The 21,061-nt window shown below is 26.5% G+C and overlaps 1 protein-coding gene across 2 annotated transcripts; it reads left to right on the forward strand.

Annotated features, from left to right (window-relative positions):
- Window positions 1–271: 271 nt before the first annotated feature.
- LOC129969542 (U3 small nucleolar RNA-associated protein 18 homolog) lies at window positions 272–20,827 on the forward strand. 2 transcript variants are annotated; one of them, XM_056084159.1, is made up of 17 exons: window positions 272–313; window positions 2,415–2,507; window positions 3,232–3,290; window positions 3,722–3,800; window positions 8,553–8,714; window positions 9,320–9,378; window positions 10,538–10,627; window positions 11,398–11,462; window positions 15,289–15,410; window positions 15,531–15,614; window positions 15,995–16,169; window positions 16,334–16,434; window positions 16,650–16,740; window positions 16,946–17,069; window positions 18,021–18,195; window positions 20,510–20,649; window positions 20,758–20,827. In XM_056084159.1, the coding sequence occupies exons 1-17, from the start codon at window positions 287–289 to the stop codon at window positions 20,780–20,782; spliced, it is 1,671 nt and encodes a 556-aa protein (XP_055940134.1). In that variant the 5' UTR covers window positions 272–286; the 3' UTR covers window positions 20,783–20,827. The 2 variants fall into 2 exon arrangements, with proteins under 2 accessions (XP_055940134.1, XP_055940135.1); XM_056084160.1 differs by having other exon boundaries at window positions 3,238–3,290.
- Window positions 20,828–21,061: the final 234 nt, after the last annotated feature.

Here is a 21,061-nt window from a genome sequence, read left to right on the forward strand (position 1 = left end):
ATTTTATATATTTATAATTTTATGATTGAATCAAAGTTTTATTAAGAATTTTTGTTAGTTTCTTTGCACTGTTTTCAGAAATTAGAAGTTACCAAATTATTAATGCTTTTAAAATGTAAGAACCTTGATGTCAGCTAATTGTGTCCAATACCGAGGATTTTTTTTTTTTGAGTTGTATTAACCCTTAACTGGGGATGTGAAATTTTAGGACTTATCTGGGGAGGTTCGGTCAACGAGACCGCATTTCATTTACACTCAAATTAAATTTTCTTATGAATGTAGTAGTATGAAAAGCTGCCACTATATTTTGCAGGTATTTTTCTTGCTATATAGATATGTTTTAGAAATTTTTCAAAATATATTATCACTGAAAAAAAGTAAATGCGTTGGAACATACATTTTCATCTCAAATTACATGTTACAATAAATAATATTCTTGAAAAAACATATTAAATTTTACTTTTTAAATAATATTGATTTTTACAGTATATGGAGATATATAGAAAACATTATAATGTAAAATTCAACAATTATGTGAAAAATAAAAAATAAAAATGACAATGGGTAAAATTGGACCTTTTTTTAAGGGCTTGTATGACTTTCATAGTACGGTTTTCTAGGGCATTTTAAGCGTACAGGTTAAAAACTAGTATAAAAATCAACCTATAAATTATATATTTATATATATATATCTTGGTATATTTATAAATTTTTCAAAATACATTATCACGAGAAAAATTAATTATGTATGAACATACATTTCAGAATCAATTGAATGCAAACTTTCATTGAAAAACTCTTCTGTACAATTAGCTTTATCACTAAAATCACTTTCTACTTCATTTAAAAGTATCTGGAGCACTGCTTCATAATACGATCAGTAGATTGGATGATATTTCGGGGCCCAAGTTTTAGCTCCATCTACTAAGCCTTGTTTATCACTGGGACACTAACAGGGAGGTGCTATTTTAGAGACCGCACTCAAAGAAATAACTGAATTATTTTAAAAAGCATCTGCTGAAATCGATTGAAAAAGTGCACATGTATTGAAGGTCACAAAACAGGAAGCTACAGGGTCAATCCACTCAATTGAGCTAAAAATACAGTAGAGGTGACCGAAAATCCATCGCTAGCGGTCTCACTGACAGCACATCCCCATTTAAGGATAATTACTTAAAATAATATAAATGAACTGTGTATCGTAATTTTAAAATTCTTCTAAGAATTGTCTTTTATTCTTTTTTTTTTAATAATAGGGACAATTTTGAAGAATATATCTTTTATCAATATCTTTTTTGTTTGCCCCACATCATTTTTATCTGCTTCACTTTTTACCTGTTTAATTTTTTTCATTGTTGCTTTTTTTTTTTTTTTTTAAATAAAATAAATCTAATGTGTTTCCTTTGCTAATCCTTTTTTAAATGCACAGTTTCTTCAAAACACTAATAGTTTTGTTCTTGGAATTAAATTATCTAAAGCTCTTAAGGAATAAGTAAGAATTTTCTTTGCATAAAGAAAAAAATGTCTTATTGATATTTAAAATCAAATTTTTCTTTCAATTGTAGTTAGGAATATATTATAATTAAAAGTGCAGAAGCATGTCATACAATAGCATTTATTATGATTTTTTCTACATTGTACAAGGATTGAGGAAAAGTGTAAATGCTCATAAAGTTATTGTAAAGCAGAGTTTTTATGTTTATTTTAGTATTTTGGCTTTTTTTTTAAAATTTATGATTACACTTATTTGTTTTGTGAATTATATATATAAAATAACATATATAAAATCCATGTTAAAAATTCTTTTAAGAATAGGAATTGTTTAAAAATCCTCTAAAGAGGATTGAACGAAAAACATTCAATATTCAGCAGCGCCCTCTTAAAAATAAAATCTATAGTCAAAGCATTTTTATTTATTTCAATTTCTCAGAATGTGCAATAAAATTTTAAAAGTAAATAAAAATCCTAGTTTTTGTTGTACTACAGTATACGAATTCTTGCTGCATATATAGCATGAAGTTTTTAGTTGTATTAAACATCAAAAATTAGGATATCTGTATATTTGTTTTTGTTTATTTATTTATTTGTAAGTAATTATTTTCTGATATAAAACTAGTATAACTTTTAATGAATTTTTTTTAACCGCTTTTTATGCAAACATTTCGAAATATAAATTTTGGTTGTGAAAATTAGTTTATCTTTGCTTTCATTATATCATTGAATATGTCATTTTTAAAACTTTAAAATAGTTTGATTTTAGAAATTAAATAATTTTAGTAACCAGTTATACTAAATACAATCTATGCAATTTTTGTAGATTTGGAATAATGTTATATTTTGAAACAAGAAAACAATGTATGTATTGTGGAAGAAATTATGCATATTGATTGTATTATTATAATTTCCTTTTGAAGATCTCAAGAAATTTCATCATGAATTCCATGTCAGGGATTTTTGAAAAAGAGCAAAAAAAGAAAAAAAGCCAGAAGAAAAACATAAAAGAATTTGTAAGCATTAATATAGTTTTACTTAATCCTCTATTGCTTTAAAATTATGTTTTATGGCATTTTTTTATGTGATAGTATAACCATAACTTATAATTCATGTTATCAGTTGCATTGACTTTATATAGTTCATTCCTTGAAATTTTACTTTTTAATATTCTATTTTAGTTTTATTTAATTTCTATGTAGAGTATATTATTTTGAAAGGGCTAGCACTCTTTTTTGTATTTTTTATATAACTGTTTCCTTGCGAAAATTTATTATTAAATTACAAATGTCCACGATGCTTTATACTTTCACTTGTTTTATACATGTGTTTCAAATTATGATATTTTTAACCCCAAATTCATGCACAGCCAATACAATGTAATGAATTAAAATGCTTAGATATTTTCAAGATGAAAGCTACTTGCTAATTAGAAAGTAAAAAAATTGAAATGATTGTGTGACAAAACCTAATTTTTTAAATAATTTTATTTCCTGTTCACAATAGTATTTTACTCTTAATAATGTATATTTAGTGATAATTTATGCAAGTTTCTAAAACATTTTTTGTTGGAAAGACATAAAACTTTTGCCTTTTTAGCAAATGTTGTAATGAATTTTTATTTCATTTTTTAGTTTGAAATAAAATTATATTCCATATCTTAATGTATACATTTTATTTATATTGTATAAAATTAGTTTTTCTAAAAAAAAATATTTAGTGATGTAAAATTTTTGACAGAGAAAGAAAAAGAAATCCGATGCTTCATTAGAATCACATAAAGATATTTCTAAACCCTTGTAAGTAAACATTTGAATGATTTTTATTATTTCTTTTTTCAATATTGTAATTTTTAATTCTCCCTCCCTATGTATATATCATAACTGTATTGCTATATGTATTAATATGTAAGCTAAATGTAAGATGTATTGTTCACAGTTTACTTGGTTTCATAATTATGAGTTCTCCATATTTTTTTCTCTAATTTTTTTCCCCCCATTCTTTTTTATTATTACTTTTGGCCATTTAAAGTAGTAAATGAAATTCTATAATAAAAGACTATGTGATGGCCTAACAATTTTTATTGCTGATAACACTTTTTAATGTGTAATTAGATAATTATTTAAATTATACCATTTTCAGAATTACTTGAGTTATATGAAGCAGAAAATGTTTTCAGACAAGTTAGTTATTCGAGTTTTCCACTTGATTTTTTCCTCCTCTCTTGCAGAAAACGTAAAGAATCCAAATTTGAAGAAGATGTTGTTTTAGTAAAGCCAAAAAAATTGCATAGTATGAAAAAGAAATTGGTAAGTTAATAGTACTTAATAATTTGATCTCATATCTTGAATATTGTTATGATAATATTTTTATATTATGGCAAATTATAATTTCAGTATTTTTAATCAAATTAATACTTGTGTAACTTTTAGGTTAATCGAGGTTTTCAAAAAATTGTCAAAAACAAATGAAATTATATCAGTACTGATATCCAGATATTCTTATAACCAAGCTTTCATATCTGAAAAAAGAAATAAAGTTGTTTTTAAATTACCAAGGTTTCAATTGTGTTAATTTATTCTTGTAATACATATAAACTCTAAGTGAAATAGGAAGAGAAAAGCATTTTAGCATATGTTGATAAATATATATTATAGATGCTGGCAAAATTTGTTCTATATAATTTATTATAAAATCTAAACTGTCATCTAATAATGTAATTAGTACTGTTTCACTCTTATCCAAATGCATTAGCCTATTGTACATATTGATTCAGCGAATTAGTTTGATACATTAATTTTTTCCTCCTCCCATTTATGCATAAATACAAAAATCTTCAGATCTGTATAAATTTTTGCTGTCAGAACTTCTAAATATTATATGCAAACATATTAATGTTACATATGTGTGTGTGAGAGAAAGACAGGGACAATTTGGAGAAAAATCCTGGAGCTCTTTAACACTTTATTCTTCATAATTTTGAGGAAATAGTCATTTTTTTTTATTTATTATTAAGATTTTTTATCTAAACCATGGCCAGACAATTAAGTAGGAATAAAGCAGAAAAGAAAGTATTTTCAGTTCACACAATTTTAGAAAAGAACTTCCACCAACATAATGGTTTGGTTCTATAGCAAAAATAATAGCTCATACAACTCAGAAATTGAAATTACAGTGAAAAAGTTCAAATGATTTGAAAGTTAGTCTTAGAAAATAGATTAATTAGAAATTATTATCTACATATTGTTACAAATCTGCGATGCGGCTTTCCAGCATAGTTGGTTCCATGGGAGGTCCCAGAGCTTGGCGACTTTGGCGCCAAAATAGATTATACCTGAAACATTGAGAATTTTCCCAATCCGTCCAGTAGGAACGGAGATACACCTCGAACGTTCCTGATTGGTTGAGAGGCTTCTAGCCCTGCCTCCTGAGACCTATAAAAGGAAGCACCCGCAGCTGCTGGGCAGCAGTGAATTGGGTTGCGAACCAGTGGAGTTGAAGAGTAGTGGTGAACCGGGGGGGGTGAATTCAGTGGTGGACCAGTGGAGTCGAAGAGTAGTCGGAAGCGACGGTGAAGAACTCGTCTTCCAGGGACTAGCGGAGCAGCGACGGAGTAGAGCTGCTGTGTATACTGTTGTATGCTGCACATCTTGGCTGAAGATAATCGTCTTCTGTGCTGTATATAGTTGTTTTCTCTGTGCTATCCTATGTGTCTTCGTGCAAATAAACGTCATTGTTTTATTTTCTACTGCCGCCTGGTGATTGATTGTTCTCCACACCATATAACTCCCACTATCCAAACGAACCCCTGGAAATTTCGTAACAATATATATACAGGGTGATTATATGTAAAGTTACGATTTCAAAAATCAATAATTTTGAAACTACTAGTCAGAATGACTTGATATTTAGCAGAATAATCGTGAGGCAATGGAATTTTGTTTGGTGAAAAAAAAATAGTTCCAAAATATGCCAATAGATGGCACTGACAGGGTTCACATTGTCTAGAGATATGTTAATTACTTATTCTTGGCATGCATACCGCTGACATAGCTGCCATAAAAGTGCAGAGCACCAGCTCTTTGCCTGAATGCTTCATCATGACTCTGACTATGAAGGATCCCGCTCTGCTCTTTTTTATGAGAACGTTGTCTGTGCACTTACAGCTATCAGGAAGTTTAGGACAATAAAATCCATAAAATTGGGTCGAAAAAGCCACAAGTAGTCTGCAAAAAATGATTGCTAAATTCAAAGAGACCAGTTCATTTGACATGAAACGGGTTTGAGGAAGGAAACCGGTTTCGGCTGCGGCAGTGGAAGTTGTTACTACAGCATTACAAGAACAGATTAACAATGATGCTGGAATTAGCAGTGCACAGAGAGTTGGCCGAATGCTGGATATGAAAATCAGCATAGTGCGTAAAGTCCTATGGAACATCTTATGCTGTTATCTGTATAAGATAACTCAGGTGCAGCAGTTGCTACCTGCTGACCTGAAAACATGTAAATCTTTTGCACTACTATTTCTTGGCCGGTTAGAAGTAAACAATGAATGGCCATGGAACATTCTGCAGTCTGGTGAAACCCACTTCCATTTGCATGGTTCTATAAATATGCAAAATTGCAGGATATGGGTGACCGAGAATCTGCTCCAGCTACAGATATTACCTCTTCATTCTGAAAAGGTCACTATGTGGTGTGGAATAATAGCAGCATTTATCGTCATTCTGTTTTTCTGTGAGGAGATCACACCTGCGGGTCCTGTTACCTGTTATTTGCAAGTGTTATAAAGCACTTTAGTGTAACCATGTTCTTCAGCACTTCAACAGCAGTGACAATGTGTGGATTGCACAATATTCATGCAAGATAGCACTCCTCCACTTATTGCTATTCCTGTGAAGCAGCTGCTGAATGCTCGTTTCAGACATGATAGGATCATAAGTTACCATTTTCAAACAATGTGGCTGCCACATTCCCCTGACTTAAACCCATGTGATTTCTGGCTTTGGGGGTGCCTGTAAACAATCTAGCAAACTTGAAGGCAAGTATCACACTCTACATTCATTGTATCAGTACAGATACCCTCCGATCTGTTGTGGAGCATGCTGTTTTGCACTTCCAATTAGTAGCGGAATAAGACGAATGGCATATTGAACAACTTATGCCTTAACCATTCATCAATAAGGTGTTTGTTCCATGGAGCTCTTTTTTTCTTTTCATTATCACTGTTGTTGCTATAAATATGTATTCTTGTCTTATCGCTAATTAATTTTTAGTGAACCCCTGATCCCTAATGTTTCCTTTTGGCTAACAATATTCCTGTATTTAGCAATTCTTTTTTTGGTCTTTCCCTTGACAGCACCATCTACCGGTACATTTTGGAACTATTTTTTTTCCTTTGCCAAACAAAATTCCATTGCCTCAATATTGTTCTGCTAAAATATCAAATCATTTTGACCAGTAATTATAAAATTATTGATTTTTGAAATCATAGCTTTAATTATAATTATAATATATAATTTAATTATAATCGCAAATTTAATTATAACTGTATGTATATATAATGTAAAACATATTTTAGCTGTCACATGGCTAAATAGAAGGAACTTTTGATTAATTTTAACAATTCCATTTTTTCCAGCACATAGGCATAATTTATGTACATGTATGAGGAGACCATAATTTATGTATGAGGAGACCGTATGAGATTCTGATAGGATTTCTTAGACATGTGTAATCTTAGGAAATGGAAATTTAGATATCTTTAAAAGAATATTATAAGCATTTAAGATTATTATTCCTTTGCTCAGAGAGTGGGAACCTGCTGAGACTGGCAGTTTTATAGATCATGTGATAAAAGTAATTAAATTAAAAGCAGAATTGGATCAGGAAATAAAAGAACATTTTAGAATGAAATTAATATGAACTAAATTAAGATAAAAATTAGGAAATTAATTAGGTTTTAAATTAGATTAAGAGATATCATTACATGTTTATATATGCATACACAGTAATGTAAACTGAATAAAAATACAACAATAAAAATAAAAGATAAAAGCTGAATGTAGTCTGCAGAAATGATGAAAAATGCCTATAAATATGGAAATATTAGAAAAAAAGATACATGTGATATATAGTATTTTTCTTCTACTAAATGAAACAGCGCCAGCAACCTCCCCCGCCCCACTTAGTTCAAAGTTTTCAAGAAATGTGGTAGAAAATGTGTAATGAGGAGTAAATTGCTGGCCATAATTGTCAATGAACTTTGGCAGTACATAAACATTCTACTAAGGAACAGGAGTTATCTTACCTGTAATCTCTTAATTTACATCGACTTTTTTCTTTTTGCCAATTCAGTTTGTTTTTTAATATAAAAACAATTTTGATCAGAATTTTTGTAACAAAATTAGAAATTATATATAAAAATCACACAAATTTTAGAATTGCAACTGAAATTCAGATATATGTGTTTAATGATATTTGAAATTTTTTGTTTCATGAAATAAATGCTGTAACTCATAACAAAAAAAAAAAAAAAAGTGGCTTGGTGCATAGAAAGATGCATTTTATCTAAATTTATGACATACTATGGCTGGATAACTATTGAAAATGATCTGAAGCTCCATTTATAATTTAGGTTCTTACTTTTTCAAACTTTTGAGAAAGAAAGAAAAAAAAAAGCATTTATTTATGTTTTTCTCAAAACAACTGATTTCAAGTTATGGTAATCTCATGTTCAATAATCTGCCATCCTAGTCCCACTAATAGTTCAAAGTTTTCAAGAAAGGAAATAGAAAATGTGGAAGGAGGAACAAATTGCTGCCCATCATTGTCAATGAATTTTGGCATTACATAAAAAAAATAGATTGCTGCTCAGATTTTATAACATTTATTATATACAGTTTAAGTTATATATTTAGTAATTTTAGTCAATCATCATGAAATTGATAGAATTTCTGACCGTTTAAAGAATTGAAAAATGAGGATTGAAAGCTTCTTAAAAAGACAGTATTGTAAATGTCAGTCTATATTAGTTTATGTTTGTGCATTTTCTCTTTTAGGTTTCTGAATTAAAGGAAGCCCAAGGAATCTTGGGTGCTACAAGACCTCCTGATGAAAAAGAAAAAGAATTACAGGAACTTCTTTTTGGCTGCAATCCAGAAGATCTTGAAGAAGAGCATAGTGATAATAAATCAGATTTGGAGGAACCAGTTGTTGAAGAAGTATGAGATGAAAATTTTATTTATATTATTAATTTAATTATTCAGAAAATATGAATTAAAAAGAGGTCATTCTGGTAGAGAGTAAAACATCCATTTTTCCAAAGTGATTCAGCATGGATTTCATAACAATTTTAATTACTTCTAATAATTAATAATTACTTCTATACAGTTTTATGATTTGGCAAATGAAAAGTGGAATCACCCATTAATTAGTTTATTTCCCACTCTTACCCCCCCCCCATTTAGCATAAATTAATCTTTGGAAATCTTACCAATTCAAAATAAATATATTCTTCTTGAAAGTGGAATTATAGTTGTAAATAAAAAAATTAACTAATCTTTCTGACAGAAAATGACAGATTCCTATATTTTACTTACAAAAATCACTATTAATTTTAAGAATCTTTCTTGCCTTTGTTGTGATCTCCATGCTATATTATTTATTACAATTATCAATTCTTGCAATTTATATACAATATATTAGAAAAAAATATATTCATGAGTTGTAACCTCTTGATACTTTTCTTAGTTTGTCTGAGTATAATTATATTAACTGTTTTTTGTTTTTATTTGATAGTAAAATAAAAAGGTATAATTTTTTGCAGACTGAAAAAGATAAGAAAAAATTAGCTGCTTGGGAAGATGAAGATGATGAAACTTTATTGTAAGTTGTTGTTTTTTCCCTCCCATCTACATAACAAGAGTTACAAATTACATTTTTAATACAACGAAAACATTTTGACCATACCTTAAATTATTCAGCTGTAAAAAGAAAAGTAAAAGCACTGCCCCCCCCCCCTTTTTTTGTAATTTTATTAAATTTTTATTGTAATTTTTTTTAATGTGTCGGAAGAATATAATTTTCCCAATTCACCTTTTCGTCATTACTTAATTGTAATTTTGTTTAAACTTAATATTTATTTCATATCAGAGCTTTTACAGTTTATTCAAGTTATTTACTAAGAAAGACAGTTATGTGATTTTTTTCTCTTCAGTTGTACAATAATTAATATTCATTTTTGTATCGCATTTAATTCTTATCTATATAAATTTAATATCTGCACTGTTCAATATTTAATTACTCTTGTTTCATTCTTTCTTTCTGTCCATCTCTTATTACTAATTCCTTGATTCAGTCACTGGTTAATTCATGAAGATCCTATGAAATATTGACTAAGATTTTTTATCTATTGCTTTAAAATTCCCATTTTCATGTTATAAAAATATGGCAGTCATACTTTTCAGTTTCTTCCTGCCAATCCACATTGTTAGAATCTTTGCATGCATTTGCATTTAATTTTTCTACGATAATATTGGTTAGGGAATAGCTATAATTTAAATGGTATTGTAAAATATAAATTCTCAACTATAAAAGATATAATTTACTAAACTGAACCTGCAATTCTGTAAAATATCCTTAGCAGCAGTGTTACCTATGTTTATATGAAAATTATACAAGTGGCTATTATTATTTTGTTATCAGATTATTTTGTTACAAAACAGCATACTTTCCAATGGATCGTGCCCTTTTTCCTGCTTTTAAAATAAAAGATAGGAATTCATTTAAATATTTTTGTAGACTTCGTTATTCTCAATTATCATTAGAAAGATCAGTTATTTCTATATTCAATATATGATTTATTATTTTCCCAGAGTTGTAGACTTTGTTATTCTCAATTATCATTAGAAAGATCAGTTGTTATTATTATATTCAGTATATGATTTATTATTTTCCCAGAGTTGTAGACTCTGATATTCTCAATTATCATCAGAAAGATCAGTTGTTATTTCTATATTCAATATATGATTTATTATTTTCCCAGAGTTGAAGAAAAAGCGAAATCTCTTAAAAATGTCCATCGAAGTATTACAGTTCGAGGAGATGAAAAATATTCTAATTTTGTTCAAGAGAAGTAAGTTTGTATTTTTATAATGAGATTTATATTTTCTATATATATGCATGCTTTTGTTGAAAACAAAAACTTTATGTAATATCTTTTAAATTTTAATTTAAATTTTTGAAATGTCTTATTCCTTTCTAATTTTATTGAATAAAATTTTTTTCTCATTATAATTAAATAAAATACTGTAAATAGCTGTTTCTGAGCCATACTAATATTTAAGATTTATAAAATGTTCTTCACTTTTTATTATATTTTTTTTATATATAGACTTATTAGAATTTTATGAATCCATGAATGATTAAAAGTGACTATGGCTTAGAAAATAGAAATTATTCTTGTATTTTGAGTCAAATATTTTGAATTTTAATAATTAAATTATAATTAGACAATAATGTAATTATTCTATTTTTAGTTGAAATTATTCACTGCTAAAATAAAATTTAATCTTTTCCATTATTTTGAAATATTTCAACCTATTACTTTTTAACTTTTAAATGTGAAGATTTAATTCAAACTTCATTGAATGATAAAATGTTTGCATGCATAAATGTTACAGCATATTTGCATTTTATGCAACTACCAAAGTTCAATTTTAATAGTAACACATTTATGTTTAAAATTTTCTTAACTCATAAACTTATTTCTTGCTCACTAAAATTTAAATGTTGAAAATTTTAACCTTATTATTTTAATTATATTTTTACTTTCAATATGTCATTAGCTAACCAGCTAATCATCATCAATTCATTAAAGATTTCATTAGTTTTCTTCTTATCTAGATTCATCAAGATAATGGGTAATCCCAAATGGGCTGAACAAGATAATAAAAGTAAAGATTCAGGTGGTAAGTAGTTTCAACAACACTAATATTTTGAAGACATAATGAATGATTCATTATATTGTTTCTAACTCAACAGGATTTTTTAAAAGTTATTTTTCTGTCTTGTAAATTGTTGTTAGAGCATTGATTATATATATACATATATATATATATATATATATATATATATATATATATATATATATATATATATATATATATATATATATATATATATATATATATATATATATATATATATATATATATATATAGAGAGAGAGAGAGAGAGATAGTTAGAAATAAGCTATTCCATTAAAAGTACTCTCACTCCCCTTCCTTGACTTTCAGTTGTTGCTTTTATATTTTAAGAGTTACATAGGTCTTCCTTGAAATCTTTTTGTATTTTTCACTTCATTCCATTAATTAAAAATGTTTACATTCATTGTCATCTCAAATTATTATTCTCATATATAAGAAAAATTTGTGTAACAGATTTAATTAGTTATTCAGTTTTTCATTTTTAGAATTATTTTTTATGAGTACAATTAATGAAAATAATATAATTTTGTTTTCATCAAAGAATTTGTTTTGATTATTCAATCTTTGATTTTTATTTTTTTTTTATTTTGATAAAATGGGGAGATGTCATTTTTGTTTTCTAGTAAAGGATTTGAATTTCATTGAATCTAATGCATTCATTAGATTCAATGAAATTCAAATAAAAATTAATTTAATAAAAAATGCTTATTATATAATTGAATGGTAGTCATTTGGTTCTTTATCTGCTGAAATCATTTAAGATGCAGATTAGAATATTGCAACAATGAAAATTTTTAATTTAGATTATCAGTTAATTTCATTTTAATATTGTCTATCAAAATGCTAAAGCCTGTATATCATATATAGGTAAAATGGGACTTCTGTTATTTTTTAGTTTCAGTAACAATAATTGTAAATTTGATCATTATGAGTATAAAAAATCAATATTAAAAGTTTTGATATCCAGTACATTTAAAACTTAGGTTTATTTAGTTGCTTTACATGTAGTAATAGCAATTGTTGCTTGCTGAATTTCCTGCAATACAAAAACAAAACTAAGACTATAAATTTCTTAATTTTTGTTGTATCAGTAAATTAATTTCTAGATACGAAAGATGGATCTAAAGATTCATTGAAATTTAAATCAAGCAATATTTCCCCTATGCTGATTCTAGTATTTTAAATTACATACCTGTTTTTAATTTTGGATTGAGGATCTTCAGATTTATCCAGATAGATTGAAATATGTTCATGCATCTGTGCTAATTCTTATTGCTATCTTTTAAAAAAAATCACAAATGAACAACCCTTAATTTCACTTTTTTCAAATATTAAAGGATTATAATTTTTTTGCCTTCAAAATCCTAAGCAAATGTACCATAAGATTAAATTCATTAAAAGCTATTTACGTTAGAAAAAAAAACAATAAAATTTTAAGAATTACCTGCTGTTTTAATTTTGAATTATATGCTCAACAAGCATAAGCTTCTTCTATAGTAATATATTAATTGTCATATTTCTAAATGGAAGCTTCACTCACAAATGGTTACTTTTTTTATTTAATAACTCTCTAAATATGCAATAATGAGCTGTGATGTATTTTTCAAATAATATATTTGATTTTTGCATACATAGTATTTTTGTTTAAATCGTCAAAATCTTTCTTTAAAAATGAAAATTACTTATTTCTATGATGTTGTGTTTTTCTGGCTATCTGGTTTTTCAAAATATCTCTCATAACATTAAAAAAAATGTTCTGGATCATTTTTAAAAGTAATTTTTTAATTTATGAAAAAAACAATGACATTGTAATCTTATCTAATTTTTGATGATTTAAAAACCAAACCTTACAACCTGCCTTTTTTATGTAGCTATCAAATTATAAAGTAAATCTGTTTTCAGTTTTCATTGTTATACATGCTTTTATTATGAAGCAAAGGCATCATATTTGATGGATACAATTATTTTAAGTTTAAATAATGGCTGAGCTCATTTCTCTTTACAGTTTTTGTTTATTTTAATTATTTAGTGTTATTTTCGACATTTTTGATTAAATTGAAAGTTAACAATAAAAGGTAAGTCATTATGGCTTCACAAAAAAAAAAAAAAAAAAAAAAAAAAAAAAACTGTGAAAGGAAAATGGGCAATTCTAAATTTCAATATTGACAAAATTTGATATACTCGAGAGAATTATTAAGAAGAAAAAAAAAAGCATCCTCTATAATTGACGTACCTTGGAATGAAAAGAGAGAAAAAATTATTTTACAATATACAGGTCTTGAAAGCAATGCTTCTTTTTCATGAAATCAAAAATATGTAGAAATTACTTGAAACTTTTCTAATTGCATTATGTTATATTTTGAATTAGGATTTCTATTTTCAAATGAATGATTACTGTCATATTAATTTCAATTGATAACTACATGCCTTTTGTGACCGGTTTATTTACTCTATTAATAATTGTTATAGATTTCATTTGAATATTTTATGTAATTTTGGAATGGTTTCATCAGAAAAATATTTTTAAGCATCAAATTTTTACAGACTTGTAATCAGTTAAAATAACTGTTCTGTTTGATATACTGTGCATCTCCTTAATCTTCTGTCATCTCACTTAAAATTTGAAATGGAAGTATTCAAATCTCTACTAATACAATAACTTTACATGTTTATGAAATGTAAAATCATTCAGCATTTAAATTTTGATATACGGTAGAATGTTTCATAATTTGCTTAGTATCTAAGAGGAGTATTCAGTAATAATTTCTCTGGTTCAACAAAAATGTCAGTTACTAAATTAAGAATACAATTTTTAAATTACTAAAATGATAATATTTTTTGATACTCTAGTTATATTGCAGCAATAGTGTTTAAAAAAGGATGCACTTTAAAAAATTTCTATCTTTATTTACTTGTGAAATTAAACTGAACTGTAAGTAAAATAAAATTTAAAAAATAATTGATAAATGTATACTTTAAACAGGAACTTACTCAATGTAGAAAAATACACTTAATCTCCATACTGTCATTATCAGCAATGGAAAGAAAATCAATGGTTGAAATTTTTGTAACAACAATAGAAAATATTTGTGTTTTGTTATAGCTAATAGTGTAAAATATGCATTAAAATATTTTTAAAAATGAACAATAAAAACTGTACATCTAAATCAGTATCATTCAGATTATTTTTTGAAATTTATAATGCAAAATGATTTTTTGTTGTAATTTTTTTCAGCAGCTATGATAATAAGAGGTTAAAATTTTATATAATTTTTAGTTATTTAAAATTTTAATTAAGATTTTAAAAAAAGAAACGAAGAAATTGCACCAAGATGCATTTTTCTACCCTTCTAAATACATTTTGGAAGGTTGGAAAGAACAAAATTTGCATATTTGGTTGATCTATTGTGATATTTTGTCTTGTTAAATACCAGACACAAAAACACCAACTTTCTTATTTAGTTATTTTTATAGAGATAAAAATTCTGTTAACAATATAAAGTCCAAAAACACTAACATTTATTTAATTAGTTATGTATCAGAAAAAAAAAGGATCAAAGTTTTTACTGAATATAGAAGATTGCTATTGATCTTGCCATTATTAAGATCTGTTTACAAGGAAGAGGATTATACTATAAAATTTAAAATTACAAATAAATTGATTAAAGATGACCCTTGATGAAATCTTCAGGCTGAATTCATTGTTTTTCTTCAAATTTTCTTTAATTTTTCATTTTATTCTACTTTAATGCATCATAAATTCAAGACTTTTTGATTATTTTTGGTTTTATATTTTAATTTATTTTAGATGAAAGTGAAGATGAACTTCTTCAGAAGACTGGAAATTTTGTGAAACAATCTGAATTTCTGCCTAAAGGAACCATAAATATACGAAAAACTCCCAGTCTAGTGGATCCTAATATGAAAGCAGTAGGTCTTGTCTGGAGCATTATCTGTCATTTTAAAAATAAATGTCTTTAAGAAATTCTTCTATTTAGAAAATATGTTTTATGTTATTTTAATGATAATTTCTTTCTCTCTTTTTTTAAGTCCATGATAAAAAGTGTTGAATTTCATCCAACTTCAAGAGTAGCTGTTGTTGCAACTGTAAATGGCACTGCAAATTTATTTCAAGTAATCTTTTATTTTTCTTCATGGTTATGGAATATCTCTACTTTCTTTTATGCATATAGAATATTGATGTGTGTGTGATCATGAGTGTATGCAGATTCTGACTTGTCATCAAGTTTGGAAATTTCTACTAAAAATGCTTAAGCTTTGAAAAATATCATAAGTTTGAATTGAATTATTTTTTACAATGTCTGAAATTCAGAGAAGTTTTAAAAATTTATTTCATTGTAAAAGGTTCATTTACTTATTATTACATAATTTTTTTTAATGAATTTGCTGAATTCACTCTTTTGTTTGTTATTGTTGTTGTGAGAGAATATTTAAAGTGTGAAATGATTTTTGGAAATGTTTTTGACTTTATTTTCATCATTCGTTTTTTACAGATAGATGGAAAAATAAATGCAAAAATTCAGTCTATATATTTCGAAAATTTCCCTGTTCATACTGCTCATTTCAGTGTTGATGGAACTGAAGTAATTGTGGGTTCTAATAAATTTGTACATTTCTTCTCTTATGATATGCTTGCTGGAAAAATAAGTAGGATTCCATGGCAAAAAGGTAAATCTCTTTTATTAATATTGTATTTTAAAATCTTTTTCTCAAAATAAATTTGTAATTGATTATTAAGGTATTATATCTGTACTTTATTGGTAGAATATTTACTTATTTGCATTTTCTGTTAGCAAATATACAATTCATTATTTCCCTTTGAATATCTACAGGAATGGAGCAAAGAAATATTCGTAGGTTTCAAATGTCGCCTGATGGCAAATACATTGTAATTCATGGAAGATATGGCAACATTCATCTTATGAGTTCCAAGGTTTGTAAAATTTATTGCAAAAAAAAAAAAAAAAAACTTTTTTTTTTTTTTTTTTTTAATTTGTCAGAAAATTAATTTTTAAATTCCTGTGGTTATAATAATAGTCTATCTATATTTAGTGTAATTGCTATTATATATATTATAGAGATACAAGAGCAACTTTTCTGCTCTAAACTTTTTACTGTGATTATTAATTGTCAATATTTGTTTTTTAGTCAAAGGAATGGATAGGCAGTTTGAAAATGAATGGTGAAGTTATTGCTACTACTTTCAACAATGATGGCTCAAAAATGTATTCCCATGGTGGTATGTTTTTTACTATTATTTGACTGAATTCTAATTGCATTTTATAAATATAGCTTAATTTGATTCATGATGTTTTACTTATTACTTTTTATTTATTAAATATTTCTTAATTGGATGTCCTTTTTATGGTATTTTTAGTGTTCTCTGTCAATAATGCTATCTTGTTTAAAAAGTTTTTTTTTTTCTTTCTTTTCCCCCCTCCCAGATACTGGAGAAGTATATGTTTGGGACATGTCAAACCGAAAGTGTATCCATAAGTTCGAGGATGAAGGTTGCATCACTGGTACAGCTATTACAGTTTCACCTAATGATCAGTTTTTAGCAACTGGGTTAGTGCATTTGCTTTATTTTTTCTCCCCTCCGTTTTGGTGTGTATTTCAATAGCATTGCTTTTATGTAATATCTACTGAAGCTTAAAAGCAATAAATATAGATTCTGAAAGCACTATTAATGGTGAAATGGCAAATTATTGTTACATAACTTAGGTGTGAGTATTAAAAATATGAATTCAAATCTATGCATAGGTTTGATTTCCATTTGTTACAATTTTAATATATAACTAAGGAATTATTCAAAACCAATAGTTTTAACTTTTGCTGTATATTAATACTTTATAAAATCAATCATAGTGCTACAAATACATTTAAAAGTGCACGTGTTTTAAAGAAGATTAAATTTCAGTACAAAATCATAAAAGAAACTTATATTAAATGAAAAATTTATTCATATTCAGTCTCTGAGAATGTTGTAGGTAAATCATAACTGAATAAATTTACCCTGATATTTGGGAAAAAACTTATAAATTAGAAATTGTAAGTTAAAATTTAAAAAATAATGTCTTTAGAATTTTTAAAATAAATTATGAATTAAAAATCATTCTAATCCCAATATTTAATGCAATAATAATATAAATTATATGCTGACATTGCTAAAAGTCATTCTATTTTTAAAAATACTATGCTGTGTAATTGTAATCTATTCTTTCTTATAAACTTCCTTTTGTAAATTTGAAATAAGCTTATAAAATTGTACTACTTTAAAATTCATTGTGCATAGTATTAAGTTTTATACATCTTCTGATAAAATTGCATTCAAATGTGTAAGAAAAATGCATTCATAATAATTTATAATTGCTTAATTTCAAACGTACTACTTCCAAATAATATTTATACTTCTTTCTGGGGTTCTGTTTAGTTTTTCTATTTATTTCTGGTTACATAATATCAGTTTATTAAGTTATTTGTTATACTTTTGTATTAATTTTTTTAATCTCTCTTTAGGTCTGACAGTGGAGTTGTAAATATTTATGATAATAGTACAATTTATAATAACCCTTCACCACAACCTATGAAAATTTTATTAAATCTTACGACTGAAATTACTAACTTGAAGTTTAATTCCACATCAGAAATTCTGGCCATGTCTTCATCATTTAAGGCAGAAGCTCTTAAACTGGTTTGTATTTTTTTTTTTCACCCACATAAAATCTTCAATATAAACTTCCAATTCTATTTTACATAAATATGGTTTTCTTTTCATGCATTTTTTAATTCACTGTAAACAATTTTTTAATTATTTATTGTATTAAGTGATTTTGTTTTTCAATTTTATATAATCCTTAAATGATTGTCAAATAGAGTTCTCAAATGAATGTTCAATGAAAGAATGGTGTTTTAACTTTTGTAATCTTATATTTTTGTGAGAAATTTTCTCAAAAGATAGCATTACATATTCTGATAAAAGTGTTTATGATATTAAAAATTCAAAGACTGAAGATTACCAGTTGTAAATTTTTTTATTTATTGCTGCATTTTACATAGCAAACAGTTATGCAGTTCATACATCTGCATTTATACTTAAGAATTGTTTCAATTTCTGTATTAAAAATTGTTTTAATATATATCGCTTTTTGTTTGAATTGATTTGAATACAATTGTCTAATTTGAAATACTGAATCCAAATGTCAATTCCAAAAAGTTATATATATATATTTTTAATTTTCTTTTGGCCCTTATTTTTAAGCATATACAATATGGTGTATTAACATTTCAATTAAATTATTATTTTTACTGTATTAAGCCGAATAAAATTTGGAAGCAAGATGAAAAATACTGGGAGCATTTTTAAATATTTTTTTGAATGCCAAAATATAGCAAAAAGCAAAGTTTCCAACATGGGAAAGTAGTTGGAAACTGCATTGGTTGTTGTCTGCAGTAATTTAGATATCATGATGAAAGATCTGATGATAACATTTGCAACTTGCCACTTTCTGCATTTTACATTCAAGTCTTCAGTTTTCATAGAAAGAATGTTTGGTCCTTTGTTTTCACTTATAAAATTGTTTGGTTTAAATAAAACAAAATAATTTTAATTTTCAATCCCTTCTGCAAAGTACTGTGTTGTAAACAAGTCCAGAAAGATACCAACCTCATTTATGATCTCATTTGGATTGAAATTTGCACCATCAAGACACAACTGCAGATGTAAAAACAGATAGAAATCTGAAGGGGTCATGTCTGGGATGCATAGTGTATTTTGTATTGAAGCCCATTCCAGCTTGTAAGAGCATCCAGCTGATGATTTTACTAGCATGTGAACAGATTTTCTCTTGATGAAAGAAATTTGCCTTCCTTTTGAGAGTTTTTTCGTCTTTCATGAATAGCCGCATAAAATTTGATTAGCATATTACATAGTTCATAGTTTGTCCAAGTACTATTCAGATAATTCCATTAGATACAGAGAAGTCCTTTCTTGTTAGTAGGGGCCCATCTTGCAACCAAACCTGCTGACCACCCTTTTTTATGGCTTATATTGTTGTAGTTCGACCATTTTGCATCATTGGTCACAATTCTGCCCAGAATTTTCTCTTTCCTTTGATCTTTGAGAAGAGCCAGACAAACCACTTTTCTCTTGCTCTTGTCTTCAGCCGTTAATTTGTGAGACCCCCAGCACATTAATTTAATATTATGCATTATTAGATGTTAACTATTGTTTTTTGGTAAACATAGTACTCTAATACAATGGTTCTGGTTGAAACATTTCTTTGTTGAACAATGATTTGCTTTAACTGCTTATAATCAATGTCAATACAGCAGCTAGAATGTGCTTCATTTTCAGTACCAAAATTCCAGCTTTAAACTTCTGAAACCAAACTTTATAATAAGAAATAGTATTGTTACTTAAACTTTCACTGATTTTCTGGTGGTAATCAATCACACTGAGTTTTTATGGAACTTATAATATTCATTCTAATCTGCTGATGTGTTAGCTCCATTTTAAATACTTTTTTGATACACAAAACAACAAATTACACTAATATATAGTTCTGATTTTCAGCTTTGAAATGCAAAATCCCACTTGTGGAAATGCTAACTATCACAGAAATTTTTTAATCAACCGAATTCAGTATTTTTAATCAAAGTATGTAGATTTCTTAATTTAAATAAAGTTGGTCCATAGAAGTACTCGGGAAGTATAAATAAAATCTGCTCTTACATTTGTGTTACTATTTCAGTTTGATGAGTAATATATTCAGATAAGATTTTGTAATTTTGATTTAAAAATTTCCTGTAGTTAAAATAACTCAATAAAAATAAATCTATTTTTGTACTAATGATACACTATTTTTGTCCAAAGCCTATAGATTTCTTCATAAGGAAAATTAGATTTATGGAAATTTTGTGAATTATGCTTATATTCAAAAGTGTTTCATTATTTGGAATAATTTATCTAAATGTTTTTTTTTGTTTTGTTTTTTTTTAAATTTTAGGTCCATTTTCCTAGTATGACTGTATTTTCTAATTTTCCTGTGAGAGGGGAATTCATTAAGAATCCTAATTCATTAGATATCTCTGTCAACAGTGGGTATATGTGTATAGGAAATAATGTAGGCACAGCATATATATATAGGTAAGGTTTCCCTTAGTTTGTAAAACAAGTTCTGAACTACACATTTCATGTATGTTTTTAATTTTAATTGCTTTTTTTTTTTTTTTTTTTTTTTTTTTTTCCTTTCAGGTTAAAGCACTACAAGAATTACTGAGATTTTGTACAATGTAAATATTTTGTAATAAATTTTTTTATATAATTATGGTGTATTTAATATGATTGTCTTTATGTGCATAGCCATTAGTATTTTATTGTAGTTCATATATACTTATATCTCCTATATAAAAAAACCCAAAATTAAAAAAAAAAAATTAATTAGATTTTGATTCAAAATTTAACTTCTATTTTGACTATATTTTCAACTGTTTGTTCAAATGTTTTTTATGCTGTTTTCAGTATTTGTATTAAATGAATAAATAATTGTATTTCTTTA

Source organism: Argiope bruennichi, chromosome 5 (assembly GCF_947563725.1).
Source record: "Argiope bruennichi chromosome 5, qqArgBrue1.1, whole genome shotgun sequence".
NCBI lineage: Eukaryota > Metazoa > Arthropoda > Arachnida > Araneae > Araneidae > Argiope > Argiope bruennichi.

Excerpts from the sequence above, each read along its gene's own strand:
- LOC129969542 (XM_056084159.1), top strand. The coding sequence starts at position 287 with ATGAAAAGCTGCCACTATATTTTGCAG. Across the intron at positions 8,715-9,319 it reads AGGAACCAGTTGTTGAAGAA|ACTGAAAAAGATAAGAAAAA; the intron begins GTATGAGATGAA and ends AATTTTTTGCAG. Across the intron at positions 16,435-16,649 it reads TTCATCTTATGAGTTCCAAG|TCAAAGGAATGGATAGGCAG; the intron begins GTTTGTAAAATT and ends TTTGTTTTTTAG.